The sequence below is a fragment of the Eumetopias jubatus genome, unplaced genomic scaffold (assembly GCF_037043125.1).
Source record: "Eumetopias jubatus isolate StellerSeaLion01/CBP00866 unplaced genomic scaffold, mEumJub1_p1.0 scaffold_10, whole genome shotgun sequence".
Taxonomy (NCBI): Eukaryota; Metazoa; Chordata; class Mammalia; order Carnivora; family Otariidae; genus Eumetopias; species Eumetopias jubatus.
Window position 1 is genome coordinate 38,263,994 of NW_028274816.1, and position 17,603 is coordinate 38,281,596.

Genomic DNA, 17,603 nt, shown 5'->3' on the forward strand with positions numbered 1-17,603 from the left:
GCCGTCCCCGCCCCGGCCTGCGCGGCCAGCCCGGCGGGCTCGCCTCGGAGGGGCACTTGCCGCTGAGGTGGAGCCGTTTGCACCAGACGCTCCTGCTCCTGCCCCCTCCCTCCCCCTCCCCTCCCCTCCCCCTCCCTCCTCCCCCTCCGGTCCTGTCTCCAGCGGGAGCGCGAGACGCTGGTCAGGCTCCGCGGCGCAGCTCGAAAAGGAATAATCGCCCCCAATTGACTTAAATTCCGCCGAAGCCGGCGCCGCGGCCGCCCGCCGCCCGGGATCTGCTCGCTGTGTTTTTTGCTTTCTCCATTCTTCCTTAAAAAAAAAAAAAAGCAAAACAAAACCAGCCAACCAGCCAGCCAACCAAGAATCCGGTTTGTTGATCGCCTTGGTTTTTTTTTTTTTTTTTTTCACCGTTTGCGGGATTTGCAAACCGAGTTACATGCATGTCCAGTGGGGGTAGGTTTAATTTTGACGATGGAGGGTCCTACTGTGGAGGCTGGGAGGACGGCAAGGCGCACGGCCATGGCGTCTGCACCGGCCCCAAGGGCCAAGGCGAATACACCGGCTCGTGGAGCCACGGCTTCGAGGTGCTGGGCGTCTACACCTGGCCCAGCGGCAACACGTACCAGGGCACTTGGGCGCAGGGCAAGCGCCACGGCATCGGCCTGGAGAGCAAGGGGAAGTGGGTGTACAAGGGCGAGTGGACGCACGGATTTAAGGGGCGCTACGGGGTGCGGGAGTGCACGGGCAACGGGGCCAAGTATGAAGGCACCTGGAGCAACGGGCTGCAGGACGGCTATGGCACGGAGACGTACTCAGATGGAGGTAGGTGCCACTCGGGTGGCCAGGCCGGGGGCTGGGCGGAAGAGGGACCTTTTTCTCTTGCCTCTTCTGTTTACCTCTGGGGAAGTTGAGCTTCTCCCTCCAGTGGGGCCGTGTGCACCTGGGGCATTTCCTGGGGCTTCCTGGAGGCCACAGTTGCCCTGGCTACAGGTTGCCCCACTGCCTGGTGGGGGACAGCACCCCTGTGTCAGCTGAAGGGTGTTGGGGGCTTTCCCGGAGCAGAGGCAGGCCCAGAGCTGCGGGGCTGAGCAGAGTGTCAGTGTATGATCCAAGCGCAGGCCACAGACCTGCTGGAAAGGCCAGACTGGGCCCCGGGCCCCGGGCCTCATCTGGGACCCACCAAGGGCAGAGGGGAGCTGGGAGGGGGCCCCTTGCCCTTGTTGGAAGAGCTCCCTTGGTGCTGGGCCTCCAGGAGTCAGGCCCCAGCTCAGCTCCTTGTTTTCCTGCGGTGCTGAAGGGCCTCCCTTAGTCCTGATCAACCCAAGCCAATGGAAAGGGAGCGATTGGGAGAGGGACACAAACCCAAAGCAACACAACACAGCAATAAACTTCTAGGTGGTTGGACGCGGGCTAGCGCAGCCAGAGAGGCTGCTGGAGGGAGGAGGAGGCCCATCTGTTTAGCGAGAGCCCAGGAATCTTGCCTTCCAGTGGCTGAATCATTTTCACCGGTAGTTTAGGGAATGCTCTGTGCCTTCATTCCAGCATGCCACGACATTCAGGGCTGAGCCTGCCTGCCTGTCTGCCCTGGCTGCAAGATGGTTTCTGTGCACGGAGCCTTGGCCAGCTTGCAGCTGCCCCCTTGTCCCGGGCACTCCAGTGTCCACTCCTCTGTGCAAGAGAGAGGCATGGAGCATCTACTGTTCCTGGAAGCCAGACCCCAAACAAGCCTGCCCTCCAGAGGCCCCCCTTCCCCCATCTGACAGCTTATCCTCAGAAGTGGTTCTGTGCCTCCCTCTGGGTAATTTCTCAGGCATGGATGCCTGGGGAAGGTGTGGGGCACAGCAGTGACTTGTGTGCTTCTGCCGGGCGTGGAAATCATGAACGTACGTGTGGTCTTCTCCCCGCCTGCTTGCTACCTTCACGTCTCATGAAGCAGGCACTAAACACCTGCTCCCCGGCCACATCCAGGACTGATGGAGGGCTGGAGAGTAATTATTATTTTGGCTTATGCAACTGAGAGGCAGGGTTCATTATTACTCAAAGGGGAGGAGGCGTGGGGGGCAGTTAATTATATAATGCTCCTGCCTGTCAAAGCTGTGCCCAGCCTCATCCCAGGCGGCCTCTTCTGTGCTCTTGTTGTTTTCATGGAGCAGGTTGGAGAGCATCCCTGACCCTGGGGCGCAGGGGCTGGACTGAGCAGACAGCCCTCTCTGGGTTTTAGGCCGTGTGTGTGTGTGTGTGTGTGTGTGTGTGTGCACATGTGTGAGTGTGAGTGTGTGTGCTCGCGCACACACTCACACACACAGAGGCTCGGGCAGCAGATGTGGGTGGCTGAGGTGGGTGGCTCAGCAGCCTGGCGCTCCCAGCTAGGCTCTTTGGGATCCCAAGGGTAGTTGTCGCCCTGGGGGCTCTGGCCTTGCTGCTCTGCGGATCTGTCCCTCCAGAGGTGCTCCCAGCTGTGCCTGAGCCAGGAAAGCAGCTTTGCGGCCTCATGTGGGAGCCTGGGGAGGAGAGGAGCCAGGCCCCTGTCTATGTGAAACTCCCCAGAATATCTAAGAGTGAGGTCTAGCCCTCCAGGCTGCCTACCTTCCCCGGACATCTTGGGTGGCCCGCAGGTGCTATGAGCAGGTGCTCTGGGCTCTGGGAAACCAGCAGTGAGCAAAGCAGACAAAAGTCGTTGTCCTCAGAGAGCTTCCATTTCAGAGGGAAGAGTAGTAATTTCCTTAGTGCTCACCAGGGGAAGAGAGACCCTGATTCTGTGGCTGGCCATGAGTTTAGGGTCTGATATGTTGATGTGAGAAACGCTTCCTTCAATGGATAGATGTTCTTGGGTCTCTAGCCCCCATCCAAGTGGCTACATAGGGTTCTGCTCCCTAAAGCACCTCCCTCTACATTGCCCCGCTTGGGTCCTCCCATGGTGGAGAGGAGGGGGTCAGCTCCAGTTTACAGATGAGGCCAGAGAGCCCCAGGAGCCCACGGGACAGACCAGAGCTCCCAGCCTGCGGTGGCAGAGTCATGGTTGAAAGCTTGATTTGTCCAGAATGGAGCCCCCACTCCCCACACCACACCACCTGTAGACCAGCCAGGTAGCAGGGCGCCAGGGCTGACTGCTCCTTCTTGGTTGGCGACATGGCGTGACGGAAAATTGGGGTAATCAGGCCAGACATCTGGGGCCACCTTTCGGCAACATGGTCCGTGCTTCTCATCAGGAAGGAAGGGACTGTTGAGAAGGTGTGCCCTCCAGCAGTCCATCAGGCAAGCAGAACCTAGGTGGGGTGTTGCAGCTGTGGGTCTGGACGTCTTCTCCACAGGCAGTGGGTGGGCGTGGCGGCTCATGCTTTGGGGAGGGCAGGCAGGGCCTTAATGAGTTTATGGTCCTGACTCCAGTCCGACTTTTGCTTTGCACGAGGGATGGGAACATTGGGCAGGCATCCGCACAGCTCCTGAACTCCAGCCCAGCTCCCAGTGCTGACTTTGGGAAACGGCGATTTTCATGAATAATGCACAAATGGCAAATGTATTCTCCATTTGGCTGGAATTGCTATGGACTCCATTTCAACTGGGGCCCCTTCCGCCAACTCCTTCTGCTCTGGGTTCATCCTCCCCCGAGTAAGACAGGCTCTTTCTACCAGCGTGAGCCCACTGAGTTCCACGGTCGGTCGGTCGGTGTGCCAGGGGTCCCCTTGGAGATGGTGAGGCCCCGGGGGGCGCAGTGCAGCAGGAGCACATGCTGTAGAGTTGGAACCATTCGGCTTTGTGACCTTGGGCGAGTTACTTAACTTCTCTGAGCTTCCGTCTCTTCATCCGTAAGAAGGGCTGATAATATCTGTAAAGTAGGTGGGGATTAATTGAGACGCGTGCACGGCTATGCTAGATTTATAGTAAGTCTTCCTTATCACTTACCACTATTCTGTTCTCCCATGACATGGACATTGAATGCCACTTAGGATGATCATTACTGGAACCGATAGCCAGGTGTGATCGTGGTCATGATGAGGGTAAATGGCAATATTAAACACTTACCATGTGCCAGGCATGGGGCAAGTGTTTGCATGAATTCCAGCCCTTAATTCCTGTCCCTCTGCGGGGTTGGTTTTCTCGTTTCTCCCATTTCCCACACTGGGAAGCCGAGGCTCAGAGGGGGCTGACTTGGCTGGTGGGTGCCAGGCAGCACCAGGATTCGCGCTCAGGACGGCGATTCCAGAGCCTCTGCTTTTCTGTGGAACACGTTCTCCCTGCACCCTTGTGCAGAACTACCTCCTCATGCCTTCCTCTACCTCCGCACCCCGCTTCTCCTCTGGGTGCGGCAGCCTGGGGTTGTAGGCAGAGGCACAGGTGCACTCCCCTTCTCCGCGCGCCAGACCCCTGCGCTTGGCCACACAGGTAAATATTTCCTGCTGGTGCCGTGTACGCAGGACCCCTCGGACCAGAGTTACCCCCACAAATAAACCCTCCCACAGCCTGAAAGATGTGAGTCATCTCACACACCAGGCCTCCCCCCTCAAATGCAGATTCCGTTCACTGGCCCAGATCCCTCGGCCCACACAAATCACACACGCCCACAGTCAAAATTCCAGGCCCTCTGCGCCTGTGCGCACATGCACTCACAATACACCTGTCACCCAGAGACGTTTCCACCCCGTCCCCCAAAACACAGCCACGTGTACCCTTCAAATCCCTCCCGACTCCTGCTCTGAGAAGCAGGAGTCCCAGCAAAGGGAGAGAGCCCGCCTTCCAGGAGGGCTCAGATTACAGAGGGAGCGCGCGATGTTTTGCTTCCACTTTAAACACCTGTTTATGCAGTTAATGACCCTTTGAAGGGGGGAAGAAGCCCTCATCCAAACAAAATAAATGACCATGGGGCGTATTTTTGATACTAGACTATGAATATGTGAAAGCAAACTTAAAAAAAAAAAAATCCAAACGCCCAGGTTAGGGAGGAAGGAAGCAGGTCCATGGACACACGGGTGATGTAGGCCAACGGGAATTCATTTCAGAAACAAAAGCAAGCACTCAGCCACTAGAGATAAAAGCATCTCCTCGGAGATTCTGGTTCAGCCACTTTGGCAAGGGAAAAGGCTCCAGGAGGTGAAAAGAGGAAGAAAAAGCAAATAACTAGTTCTTTGTTGCCAATAATAGCTGATAAAGAAGTGTTACTGCACGCTCCCCTCACCCAACACAGCCCTGGAGCGACGTGGGTGCTTCAGATCAGGAACCCCACCGCAAGCTGGTGAAGGGATGAGGGTGAGCACCCTGCAGAAATAGCCGCTCTGCCGCGGAGTTAGCGAGGAGCCCTGGCTGATGGTGACAGATAGCCCAGCTGACCCAAGGAGGAGGGAGCATGGCCGGGAAGACTAAGGGTGTTGAGGGCTGCTGGGGGACGGCCAGGAGCCTCTGCCGCTTTGCCTCGAGGCTCACTTTCCTCCTCGCTTTTCCCCAGGCCTGCACAACTCGAAAGATAAGTGGCTGTCATCTCCGAGCTGACAGCCGGATACCTAGCACAGCGTCCTTCGGTGACAACAGGGCATGTGGATTCGTGGGATCTGAAGGGGACGGTGTGTGTTTGGATTTCCCACAGTGGTCGCTCCCTCTTAGATCAGCCACTCCCCCAATTTATAGTCTCCTGGCTCGTGTGAGGCACTCGGTGGGTGAAGTGAGCGCTGCCTGGGGTCCTGGCTTTGCCTCAGACAGGCTCTGTGCATCCGACCAGGGGTTCTCTTGGACCCTCTGTGTCTTCATTTAGGACGGAGGAGCAGCAGCGGGTCGCTTCAGCACCATGGAGAGCGCCGCCCCCCCACGGGGCCCTGGCTTTGTTCTCTTTCTCTCCGGACTACCTCTTCCAGCCAGGCCGCCAAACTGACTCTCCTGGCCAGGCACCCCCTGGCCCTGACCTGTCCAGCACCCTTGGCCAGGAGAAGTTTTCCCGTTCCCGCCCGTCTCAGGTTGAGTGCACCTCTGTGCTCACGGGGCTTGCGGGGGCTGTACGTGCACGACCAGAGGCAGGCAAAGGAATGATCTTGTCTGTAGCAGCCAGTGAGAGACTACTCTGCCACCTTCCTCCTCGAGTCAGCACCTGTGGGTTCCTCATTTAGAGGGTTTTGCTTTGGCTCCTGTCTCTGTCCTTGCTCCTAAGACGCTCTGCTGTTGTTTCCCGTGAGACGGATGGTGTAGAATAAAGGGAACCCGTTGTGATGGTGTGCTGACGTCCCAAGGGCGTGGTGCAGTCGTGGCCACAGGACAAGGTGGGGAGCACTGTTTAGTGAGCAGCGTTCGTGGAAAAGCGCTGGGAAAGACGCAGAAAAACAAGGGGCCTTTCCTCTATCCCCTTTGTCACACTCTTTGCTGCTATTGGCTCGTCCAGTCACTGAGATGCATTTCCTGAGTCCCTACCATGTTCGAGGGGGAAAGACACAAAAGCTCAGGGCGACCTTTAGTGAGTCAACCTGGAAATAGTTGCTGAGCCAGACTGGGCCTTCATCCGTTGGGGCTGCTGTCCCAGAATCCCATAGACTGGGGGGCCTCTAAACAGCAGTGTGTATCTCTCACAGCTCTGGAGGCTGGGAAGTTTGAGGTCAAGGGGTGGGCAGCTTGTGTTGGGTGACGGCCTGCTTCTGGGGGCAGGCTGCCGACCTCCCTGTGTCCTCATGTGGGGAAACGGCCAGAGGAGCATCTGGGTCTCCTTCATCAGCCACTGATCCCATTCCTAAGGGCCCCACCCTCATCGCCCTCCTCGCCCTCCCCCCGCCCCGAAATCCCCACCTCCTAACAGCATCTCCTTTCTAACCTGTGATTCTGGGGAACAGAGACGTTCAGTTTCTAGCATAAGGTATGAGGTACACAGTTTGCAGCGATGTATAAGATGCAGGATGACGTGACTTCTACCAAGAAGTCTGGATGTGAAACTAAAATGTGTAAAATAATCCGGGGTTTCTCACTCCAGAGTTTGGGGACGCTTGTGGAACCACTGCAGGGAGGGTTCTGAGAAGGGAAGGGGGACTGCGTGTCCTTGAGAGCAGCAGAGCCGTCCCAGGGGAGGGGACAGCTGAGCTCAGGCTGAACGAGGGCTGGTTGGGGGCTGTGGCTCTAAGACTGGGTTGCTGATTCTGCAGGAGACACTCTTTCTGTGTGCCGGCTCCTACCTTCCCAGGTGTCCGGGGGTCTCCCTGTTGCTACTGGAGGTCTCGGAAAGAACCCGGGGTCCTCTGTGCTGCTGGGGGAGCAGGGGCTGGGCAGGGGACCAGCCCACCACTGTCACTCCTCAAGGCCAGTGTCAGAATCACTTGGAAGGTGCTGAAAGCAGATTTGCTGGCCCCAGCCCTGATTTTCTGGCCCGAGATCCTACCTGATAATGTGCATTTCTAACACGTCTCAGTTGGTGCAGCCGCTGCTGGTCTGGGGACCCCACTTTTAGAAGCATGGCTCTGGGCTAGTGCTTCTTTTTTCTTTAAATCCAATTAATTAACTTACGGTGTGTTATTAGTTTCAGAGGTAGAGGTCAGTGATTCATCAGTTGCGTGTAACGCCCGGTGCTCATTCCATCACATGCCCTCCTTAATGCCCATCACCCAGTTACCCCATCCCCCCCACCCACCTCCTCTCCTGTAACCCTCAGTTAGTTTCCTAGAGTTAAGAGTCTCTTATGATTTGTTTCCCTCTCTGATTTCCTCTTATTTTATCTTTCCCTCCCTTCCCTTCTGTTCATCTGTCTTGTTTCTTAAATTGCACATCTGAGTGAGATCACATGGTCTTTGTCTTTCTCTGATTGATTTATTTTGCTTAGCATAAAACCCTCTAGTTCTGTCCACGTCGTTGCAAATGGCAAGATCTCATTCCTTTTGATGGCTGAGTCATATTCCATTGTGTATATATACACCACATCTTCTTTATCCATTCATCTGTCGATGGACATCTGGGCTCTTTCCATAGTTTCGCTGTTGTGGACGTTGCTGCTATAAACACTGGGGTGCATGTGCCCCTTCAGATCACTGCATTTGTATCTTTGGGGTAAATACCCAGTAGTGCAATTGCTGCGTCGTAGTTTAGCTCTAGTTTTAACTTTTTGAGGAAACTCCATACTGTTTCCCAGAGTGGCTGTTATAGGCTGGTGCTTCTTAACCCCAGCTGCACAGCAGAGCCACTGAGGATGGTTCCCGGGGAGACCGTTAGAAATGCAGAATCTCAGGGGCGCCTGGGTGGCTCAGTGGTTAAGCGTCTGCCTTCGGCTCAGGTCATGATCCCAGGGTCCTGGGATTGAGCCCCGCGTCGGGCTCCCTGCTCCGCGGAAAGCCTGCTTCTCCCTCTGCCACTCCCCCTGCTTGTGTTCCCTCTCTCACTGTGTCTCTCTCTGTCACATAAATAAATAAAGTCTTTAAAAAAAAAAAAAGAAGTGCAGAATCTCAACACCACCCCACCCCCCAGCCCAGAGGTCTCCGGGGCCAGAAGTCCATGTTTACGAGATGTCTAGGTGGCTCGAATGTAGGACCTAGCACACTAGTCCCAATCTCAGCCGCACGTGGAGTCATCTGGCTGCTTTGGAAAATGCTGATGCCCGGGCCCCACCCAGAGATGCTGACTGAGGTGGTCCGGGTGCACCCTGGGCATTGGGATTCTTTGAAAATGGTCCGAGTGATCCTAATGTTCAGCTGAGGTGGAAGGCTACTCGTCCAGGGTATCGCCGGGAGAGCGGCAGCGAAGACCCGGCTGGGGTCCCCGCTGGGCTCTGGGAGGGTGGCCTCCTGGCCCAGGTCTGCGATAAAAGCCGACAGGGCTGAGAGCCGCCGCTCTGGACGGTCCTTCAAGCGCCGGGTCAAATGGCTCATGAAGTAGATGTTGTGCTTCATTAAAATAAAAATCAAACAGACTTGCAGATTTTCAAGCACGGGCCGATGCTCCAGCAAGGAGAGCTACCGTGTTTCTGCGGGCCCTCCTCACCTCCATCTTCTTCTCCTCCTTCCTTACAGGGCGCCCGTCCCTGGGTTTAGGGCCCCGCCAAAAGCCAGGACGATCTCTCAGGATCTTTAATTCATTGCACCTACAAGGACCTTGTGTCTGTGTGAGGGCACTGGGGTTAGGGCGAAGACACTACCATGTCTTACAGGCATGGGCCAAACAGACATGGTCACCTAGAATCCCAAAGCCACGGAGTGTCCTTTGAAAGAAGGATACTCACCTCGTTTAAACGTCTGCTTTTTTCCAAGTACCGGCCTGCGCGCTTTACCACAGACCTTGTTCCTTTTGGTCCTTAAAGCCGTGCTTTGAGGTGAGGCACGCGCTCCCACATATGAGGCATGGCTTGGCGAGGCCATGGGGCCCCTGGGCAGCGGGGCGGGCCTAGCGCTGTCTGCAGCACCCGGTGGGGCTCCTCTTGGTGGGACAGTCGTCTGATGGCCACCCCCTTGCTCAACAGTTGAAGAAGCTGAAGATCAGGGAGGCGCCCACTGTCTAATAGTAACACAGAGGCAGGGGAGGGGGGCCCGGTCTCCTGAAGCCGGGCTTTCCATGGCTCTTCGCTCAGCAGTGCATAAACTCGTGGGTTCTTCCAGACTCCTCTGAGAGTGTGGGGAAGCTGAGGGTCCTCTTCCAGGACACATGAAGGTCCCTGCACACACGAGGCCTTTTGTGGGTACTGGTGGAGGTTCACAGGCTCCCGAGACGTGTCCATGGACCCCCCCAGGATAGACACCCTCCCATTCTCCATGGGGGCCCACACACCATCATCACTGTGCACAGCGGGGCCGGGGCGGGGCAGGAAGAGGTCCAGAGCCAGCGGACTCCTACAGCCCACGAGTCCAGAGCAAGGACTGGAGCGGGCAGGGTTGGCCTTCCCCGTGCCTCCTCTCCCGTGAACACGCCCCTCGCCACTCCGGGGCCCCAGGGCCCTCAGCTGCTCCTGCAGGACTCACCGGTCTGCCTCCCCAGGGAGCATTTGACCCTCAAAACTTCTTCATCCTGCACCCTCCCCACCAGTTCAATGAGACTCGAGTCTCAGCAAGCATCTCTCCATGAGCTGGGAGCTGCCTGTGCCTTCTCTCATTCGGTCTGCCTGGGTGGAAGGCATGACTCCCCCATTCTGGAGGGGGAAACTGAGGCCCAGGGAGGCCAAGGAAATGGGGGTGCTGGCTCAGGGTCTCAACAGCTCAATAGTGGTCTGCTCCAGACCTCCCACCCTGGGCTCCCGGGACAGGCTCCCCAGGAGGGAATCTAGCAGAGGGCACACATCTGGGGCCATCTGGGGCAGGGGTCCTGAGGACCACACCTCAGAAGCCCCTGTCCCTCCCTGTCAGCCTCTGCCTTGGGTGAGGACCATTAAGGGGAGAAGAGGAGACCCCTGAAGGTGGCAGAGGGGTGGTCTCACTGTAGGGAGCCTGGGAGGGATTTCCAGTGGGGGGATGGTTTCGGGTAATAGGGGAGGCCCAGGTGGGGGGGCCTCCTTGGGAGGCATGCATTGCAAACCAGTGCAGGCTTTCTCGGAGGCTGGTTGTAGAAGCTAAGCCGAGGGGCCGTGAGCTGGCCCCCCACTGCCCGCGTGGGGCCTGTGTAGCCAACTTCTGGGCACCACCTTTCTGTGCCCTCCCCCGGCCCCCAGCTGTCTGCTTGCTTCCCGGTGAGGTCAAAGGCCTGGCTGTCTGTGGGTAGCTCTGAGGGAGAAAAGGCAAGCGCTGAATGCATTTCGATGAGGATGGCGTGGGGCGCCAGGCCCCCAGAGCGCCTCTGGGCCCTCCGTGCACACATGCTCTGTAGAGGTCCCTTCACTGTGGACTGGAGCCCCGGGTCGGGGGTGGCAGACACTGGGTCTGGCAGGTTCTTCACTGGGCCCTGCAGCAGAGAGAGCTCCAGAAATCCTGGTTGCCTGACGAGTGGATGATAAACCCGCGGAGAGCTGGAGGGTAGGAGTGGCAGAGGTGTGGAGAGCCGGAGACAGGGCGTGCAGAGGCTCCGAGGAGGCCAGAACAGGTGTGGCTCAGATCCAGGTGTGGCTCATTAAACACCCAGAGGGGGAGCGCAAGGGGCGGGGGGGGGGGGGGGGGGCGGATCTGAGCACAGCTTCCCAGCCACTGGAGGGAAGGGCGCGCAAGGATTCAAGCAGGGCAGCCGCAGTGGCTGGTGTTTGTGCTTTTGTAATTAAGCTTTAATTTCAAGACGCTTGTAGACTCACACGCAGTTGTGAGAAGAGTGGAGGCATCATCCCCTGCGCCCTCCACACGGTTTCCCCAAAGGTGACACCTGACGTGAGGACCGCACAATGTTGCGGCCGGGATGTCCACAGGGACACCAAGCGTTTCATCAGCAGGGACCCCCAGCCGCCTTTCAGGGCCACACCCTCCTCCCTCCTATATCGCTGACACCCACCCAGCTGCTCTCCCTCCTGGCATCTTCTCATCTCCAGAAGGTTCTATACATGGGATCCTATGGGATGCAACCTTTCGGGACTGGCTTTCTTCACTCCCCGTGGTTCTCTGGCGATCCACCCAGGGCATACCCTGCTGACCAGGGTCCTGGGGGTGCATGTGCGCAGACCATGGCTTGTGTGACCATGTGCAGTCGAGGGGCGTCTGGGGTCGCGAGGAATACAGCCGCTGCAGACTTTCACAGAGAGGCTGTTAGGTGAACGTAAGCCTTCCTGTCTCTGGGATACAGGCCTAGGAGCGTAGCTGCTGGACCCCGGCTGTCTGTGTGGTTGTGTCTGGGTATTCACGCTGGCTGCTGGGCAGGGAAGGAATTGGGGACCAGGTGGAAGCTGGGGACCCCTGGGAGGGCGCTTGTGTCCAGGGGAGGGGAGGTGCTGGGCTGGGTCTGGGTGGGGGCAGTGGGTCGGGGAGACACAGAGCCCTGAGGGTTGGAGGTAGGCTGAGCAGGCGGGTGGAGCTCAGGACAGCCAGCTCCCAGGGCGGGACGGACCTCCTGTCTCAGACAGATGGGACTCTGAGGGTGAGGGTGGCGGGTGCAGGGGGATGGTGCATCTGATCTAGGTGGGGGCACCGTCCACTGGGAGGGGGCATGAAGTCAGGAGGGAGTAGACTGAAGGGAAGAAGCCCCAGGACTCAGAACTGGGCAGGAGAGGGAGGACAACAGAGTGGAGGATGTAGTCAGGCTGGTCGAGGGGGAGGGCGCTCCTGGGGGGTTGGGGGGCGGGGGAGGACGCAGGGACGGAGATGGACAGGGACTCAGCCCTGTGTTCCCCCTCCTCATCCATGAGGCCACCTTATCGTCCCAGCACCCCCTGAGGCCAGGTCCACCCAGCTGTGCCATTTCACAGACGAGGAGACCACAGCTGGGGGAGAGAGACACTCGGAAGCTTCAGGTTCCAGCAGCAAGGGAATCACACGACATAGGTCTTGAGGTTTCTGCACGTGTGCCGGCTGCACGCAGATGCTCCGTGAGCCGCTAGGACGTCGTGTTGTTACTGTAAACCCGTTAGGGACACGGCGGTTCCGTATCACGCCTGCACTGAGGGGACAAACGATCGCGCTGTGACGTGGTTTTGGTGTCACGTTTGTGGAGGTATAGGTGACGGATCGTAGTAAAGTTCACTTTTTGAAGTGTACAATTCAGCGGTTTTTAGTATGTACCCAGGGTTCTGCAACTGTCACCACCCCCTAATTTTAGAACATTCTTCTCCCCCAAGAAAGAAACCCCTCGTGCGGTAAGGCCCTCCCTGGACAACCCCCGATCTGCTCTCTGTCTCTGGATCGGCTGGGTCTGGACCCTTGGTGTGGACGGGGTCCCACAAGGTGGCCTCTGTGGCTGGCCTCTCGGTCAGCGTGAGGTTTTCGGGGCTCGTCCACGGACCCCCCCCCCGCCCAGGCTGTAGCCTGTGCCACGACGCGATTCCGTTTTAAGACTCGCGGCGCGGCAAGAACGGGTTTTGCTTATCGGTTCATCCGTCGGAGGACTTTGGGGGGGCACTGCCCCTGGGCCAAGATTTAGTGTGGACGTGCGGTTTGCAGGCACAGGCAGAGACCCGGGTGGGGCGGCGATGGCCGGGTCCCACGTTCTGCCACCGCGCTCCCACCAAGGGGGCTGCAGGCCCAGCCCCTCCGCGTCCGCACCAACACCTGCTCCTGTCGCCCTTCCACCCCAGCCACGCTCGTGGGCGTAATGTGGTTTCCCCTGTGGTCTGCACGTACATCTCCCTGAGGACTGGCCAGGGACGTCTGTCCACGTGTCATGGGCCACGCGCATGGTTTTGGAGACTTGTCTGCTCGGGTCCTTGCCCACTTTAAAATTGGGTTGTTTGTCTTTCTGTTGTTGAGTTGTAAATTTTTAAAATACACTGTAGGTAGCACAGTGACTGGACATCCAGCGCCTGACCCCTGACCGCCCCCCGGATTCCTGTGTGCCTGCTGCCTCCCCCTTTGGACAGTGCATTCCTTGAAATAAACCCAATGCCTCTCTCTTGCCCGCAGAGTACCGAGCACGGAGCCAGGCACACAGTAGGCGTTTAGGCAGTGATGACTTGACAGAATCAGGACCACTGCCCATGGGCGAGGAGGTCAGGGGATGCTGTCTGGGCCCTGCAGCGGGGGCGTTGAAGGGTCTGCTTACCAGCAGGGCAGAGCAGCCATGGTGTCCGCAGGGCAGGTGGGACCCACACAGGCACTTGTTGAGCCCCGACTGTGTGCCTGGCCATGAGCGGGCCCCGGGGCGCTATGGTCCTGTTGCACCAGCTGAGGGGACCACGTCCATGCACCTGTTCCATGGTTCCCCTTCGACTGCTGACGGGATGGAGGGGGCAGGGCCAGGGCTCACAGTGAGACTGGGCAGGTGTGAGAAAGCCTCCCGGGGAGAGCCCCAGAGGATGGGGAGGGAGGCTGGGCAGGCTGGGCAGGTCGCAGATGCTCTAGGAGGAGCGGAGGGAGCAGGGCCACGCCAGGGGGCATGGGGAGCCAGCGGGGCTGTGTCTCTCCCAGACTCATGGGGCCATGTTGAGCAGTCAGGCTGTCCCTGGCTGTGGAGGCCTCAGGCCGACCCTTTGGGTCTGCACAGAACCAACCTGACTGCAAACCCAGTGGGGACAAAGGCCCCGGCCCGAAGCCCGGCCTGGAGCCTCCCTGGACTCCGGCGCCCCATGCCATGTGGACAGCGTGGGGGCTGAGGGGCTGTGTCTGCGGTACACGGCCCAATCTGGAGGAAATTAATCGTGGATCCCCGAGAGAATGCGGCAGAAATATAGCAGAGGTCAGAGTTTCTGCGGGACTGGAGGCAGCCCTGGCGACAGTGACCATGAAGTGTCCACAAGCGCAGAGTGTCCTGTTAGCCGGAGGCCTGAGCAGGAGGAGGGGAACGCAGGAGTGTGCCGGCCAGGGGAGCATGGTGGGGAGACGGAGAGGGAGGGAGGGAAGGCTGGAGAGACCAGGGAGGGAGAGACAGAGAGGGAGAGAGAGATGGAGAGAGAGAGATGGAGAGAGACAGGAAGAGACAGAGACAGAGAGAGACAGAGGGAGGGAGATGGAGATGGAGAGAGACAGAGATGGAGAGACAGAAGGAGAGAGACGAGAGGGAGAGACAGAGAGGGAGAGACAGAGGGAGGGAGACGGAGAGGGAGAGACGGAGGGAGGGAGATGGAGAGGGAGAGACAGAGGGAGAGACACAGAGATGGAGAGACAGAGAGGGAGAGGGAGAGACAGGGAGAAAGACAGAGATAGAGAGAGACAGAAACTGGAGAGACAGAGATAGAGACAGAGCCCGAGATGGAGAGGGAGAGACAGGGAGAGATGGGCAGAGGGAGGAGCAGGGGGTGGGAGGGGAGGGCCGCCGGCAGGGGAGAGGGAGGAGGGATGCATCCCTAGTACTTCTCACTTGCCCTTTGTTTTCTTTTTACGAACATATAATGTGTTATCTGTTTCAGGGGTACAGGTCTGTGATTCGTGAGTCTTGCACAATTCACAGCGCTCACCGTAGCACGTACCCTCCCCAGTGTCCATCACCCAGCCACCCCCTCCCCTCCAGCAACCCTCAGTTTGTTTCCTGAGATTGAGTTTCTTATGGTTTGTCTCCCTCTCTGGTTTCATCTTGTTTCATTTTTCCCTCCCTTCCCCTATGATCCTCTGTCTTGTTTCTCAAATTCCTCGTATCATTGAGATATGATACTTGTCTTTCTCTGACTTACTTCGCTTAGCATAATACCCTCCGGTTCCATCCACATCGTTGCAAATGGCAATTGCTCTTTGTTTTCAAGCGGCCATTTCTTGCTCACTGGCGCGTCCTGCGTCTCGTACGCACCTTTCCGTCGAGGCTCCAGGCCTTCCCCTCCACCCACAGCGGCCAGAGGAGAGGAGTTCCTGCAGAAACATCCAGAACTCCCTCGGGGGTGTCAAGGCCCTCCAGCCAAGACAGCCAGGAGCCTGCCTGCCCCAAGGTGGGACAGTCTGGTTTATTCCGCGTTGCAGGAACTCCTGCAGGGAAGCCTGGAGCGAGGAGTTGTTGGAGCCTGCGGCCGGGGGCCAGGCTGGGGCTTTGGGTGGGTCGCTTGGGGCGTGTCTGAGAGCGGGGTTCACTCTGCTCTTCCTCTCTGAGCCTCAGGGACTCTGGCTGATGGCTGAGGAAGTAGTTTTGGGAAAACCCAATCTCAAGGGCCGGTCAGCCTGGACTGGGACAGGCGTCTGGAAGGAGTCATCTCGGGGGTTTGGTGGAGGCGTCTGTGCCGGCCACTGGGCACTGGCCGGCTGGCTGGGCCCCTCCTGTCCCTCCCTCTGCCCTCCCGGTCTCCCCTCGGAGCTGCTCTGTCCGGAGACGCCCGCGGAGCCCCTCGTACCCCTCCTTGGTCTGGGCAGCAGTGTCCTGGGGGCACGAGGACACACTGCTGGATGTCCCTCCCCAGGCCCGGCACGAACTTGGAGCTGGCATCCATGGAGGCTGCAGGGGCAGACGGGGGTGCGGGGGGACTGGAGCCCTGCGTGGCCTTGGCCTGGGCCACCCTTGGCCGGCCACACTGACATCCAGCAGGGTGGGTGTGAGGTTCGTCCCGGGCTGTCGGGCCCTGCTCCGGGGGGCAGGCTTGGGGGATAACGCTACCCCAGGATGTTTGCAGCCACTGTCCCCGGGGCGTGCCGTTTTATTGCCAACAAAATCGCAGCTTTGGCGCCTGAGCACTGTGGTTTGCTGCCCGTCTACACCTCAAGTAGAGGCTAGTGAAAATAAGGATGGGAGTCCTTTCTGCCCCACCCCCAGTTCCATCCAGGGACCTCCTGGGAGTCTGCACACCCCAGGCTGGGGGCCTCTGCTCCCACCTCGTCCCTTGGGAGATCTCAGAGCCGAAATCGGACCGTCCACCTGTGTGTCCTGAGGGGGACATGTTCTCTGCCACAGCACATGGAGGTTCTTCGCAGACACTGGTTAGGTGAATGAACAGTCATTTAGAGTAGGGGTCTTCTCCCCACGCTGCTCTGTGTCCTGAGGGGAGTCCTGACCCGGGCACTCTCCACTGCACAGGCCGTGGGGGCCTCTGGGCCATCCTGTGGGGTTTTGGGCACCACCTGGAAACACACCCAGCCGTGGGACCCCCTGGGCCATGGAGCGGGAGCCCCCCGGGGGACTGAGGAGGGCTGGTATTTGGCAGTTCCGGGAAGTGGAGGTGCATTCCCAATGGCAGTGAAGTCTCCCTCCCTAGGAAGGCTGCAGCCGCCTCACCGTGGCCGGATCTTCGCTGGGGCCCCAGAGCGTAGCTCTACTAACCCAAGGCTTGATTTTTTAGTTTATTGAGAGAGTTCACCAAGCACACACCGCACCCACTCCAGGTACGCAATTCAGTGATTCCTGGTGGGTTCAGAGTCATGCACACATCACCACCATCCACTTTAGGGCCTCTCATGGCCTCAGAGAGAAACCCCATACCTAGCTGTCCTCCCCGTAGCTCCCACCTCCCCTTGACAGCCACCAAATCTTTTTTAAGATTTTATTTATTTGAGAGAGAGTGAGCGAGTGAGAGAGAGCACAAATGGGGAAGTGGCAGAGGGAGAAGCAGGCTCCCTGCTGAGCAGAGAGCCCCACACGGGACTCCATCCCAGAACCCTGGGATCAATGACCTGAGCCGAAGGGACACTTAACCGACCGAGCCACCCAGGCGCCTTTTTTATTTTTTTAAAAGATTTATTCATTTGAGACAGGGGGCCACCCACCAAATCTTCTCTCTGTGGCTGGGTTTGCCAACCCTGGACATTTCACGTACGTGCATCAAGCCCCCTTACTATCTTCTCGGTCTGTCCATGCGGTAACGCGTGCCAGAGCGGTCCCTCCTAAGACTTGCCGGTGTTCCAGGGCACGGACGGACCCCATCTGGCTCATCCGGTCGTCTGCTGACGGCCTTCTGGGCCGTTTCCACCTTCAGCTGTCTGAAGAATGCTGCTGTGAACATTGGTGTGTGCGTGTTTGTGGGACAGGTGTTTCCTTTTCTCTAGGGGTGTACCTAAGCACGGAATTGCCAGGTCATATGGTAACTCCGGGTTTAATTGTTTGAGGAACTGCCAGACCACGTCCCAGCGTGTCTGCACCACTGTACATTTCCACTCGGCTTATTTTTAAAAAGAATCATCTGGAAGCTGAGAAGTCCTTACCAGCATCCCGCCTGGGGTGGGGGTGGGGGGATGGATTTATTCTTGGATTGT

At 58.2% G+C, this 17,603-nt stretch overlaps 1 protein-coding gene across 1 annotated transcript in view; it reads left to right on the forward strand.

The window, feature by feature from the left end:
* The first annotated feature begins 440 nt into the window (after positions 1-440).
* Positions 441-17,603, forward strand: part of JPH3 (junctophilin 3) — a 75,805-nt gene continuing 58,642 nt past the window's right edge. The window contains exon 1 of the mRNA XM_028094247.2: positions 441-822. Coding sequence (XP_027950048.1) covers positions 441-822 — 382 coding nt within the window. The remainder of the gene's footprint in view (positions 823-17,603) is intronic.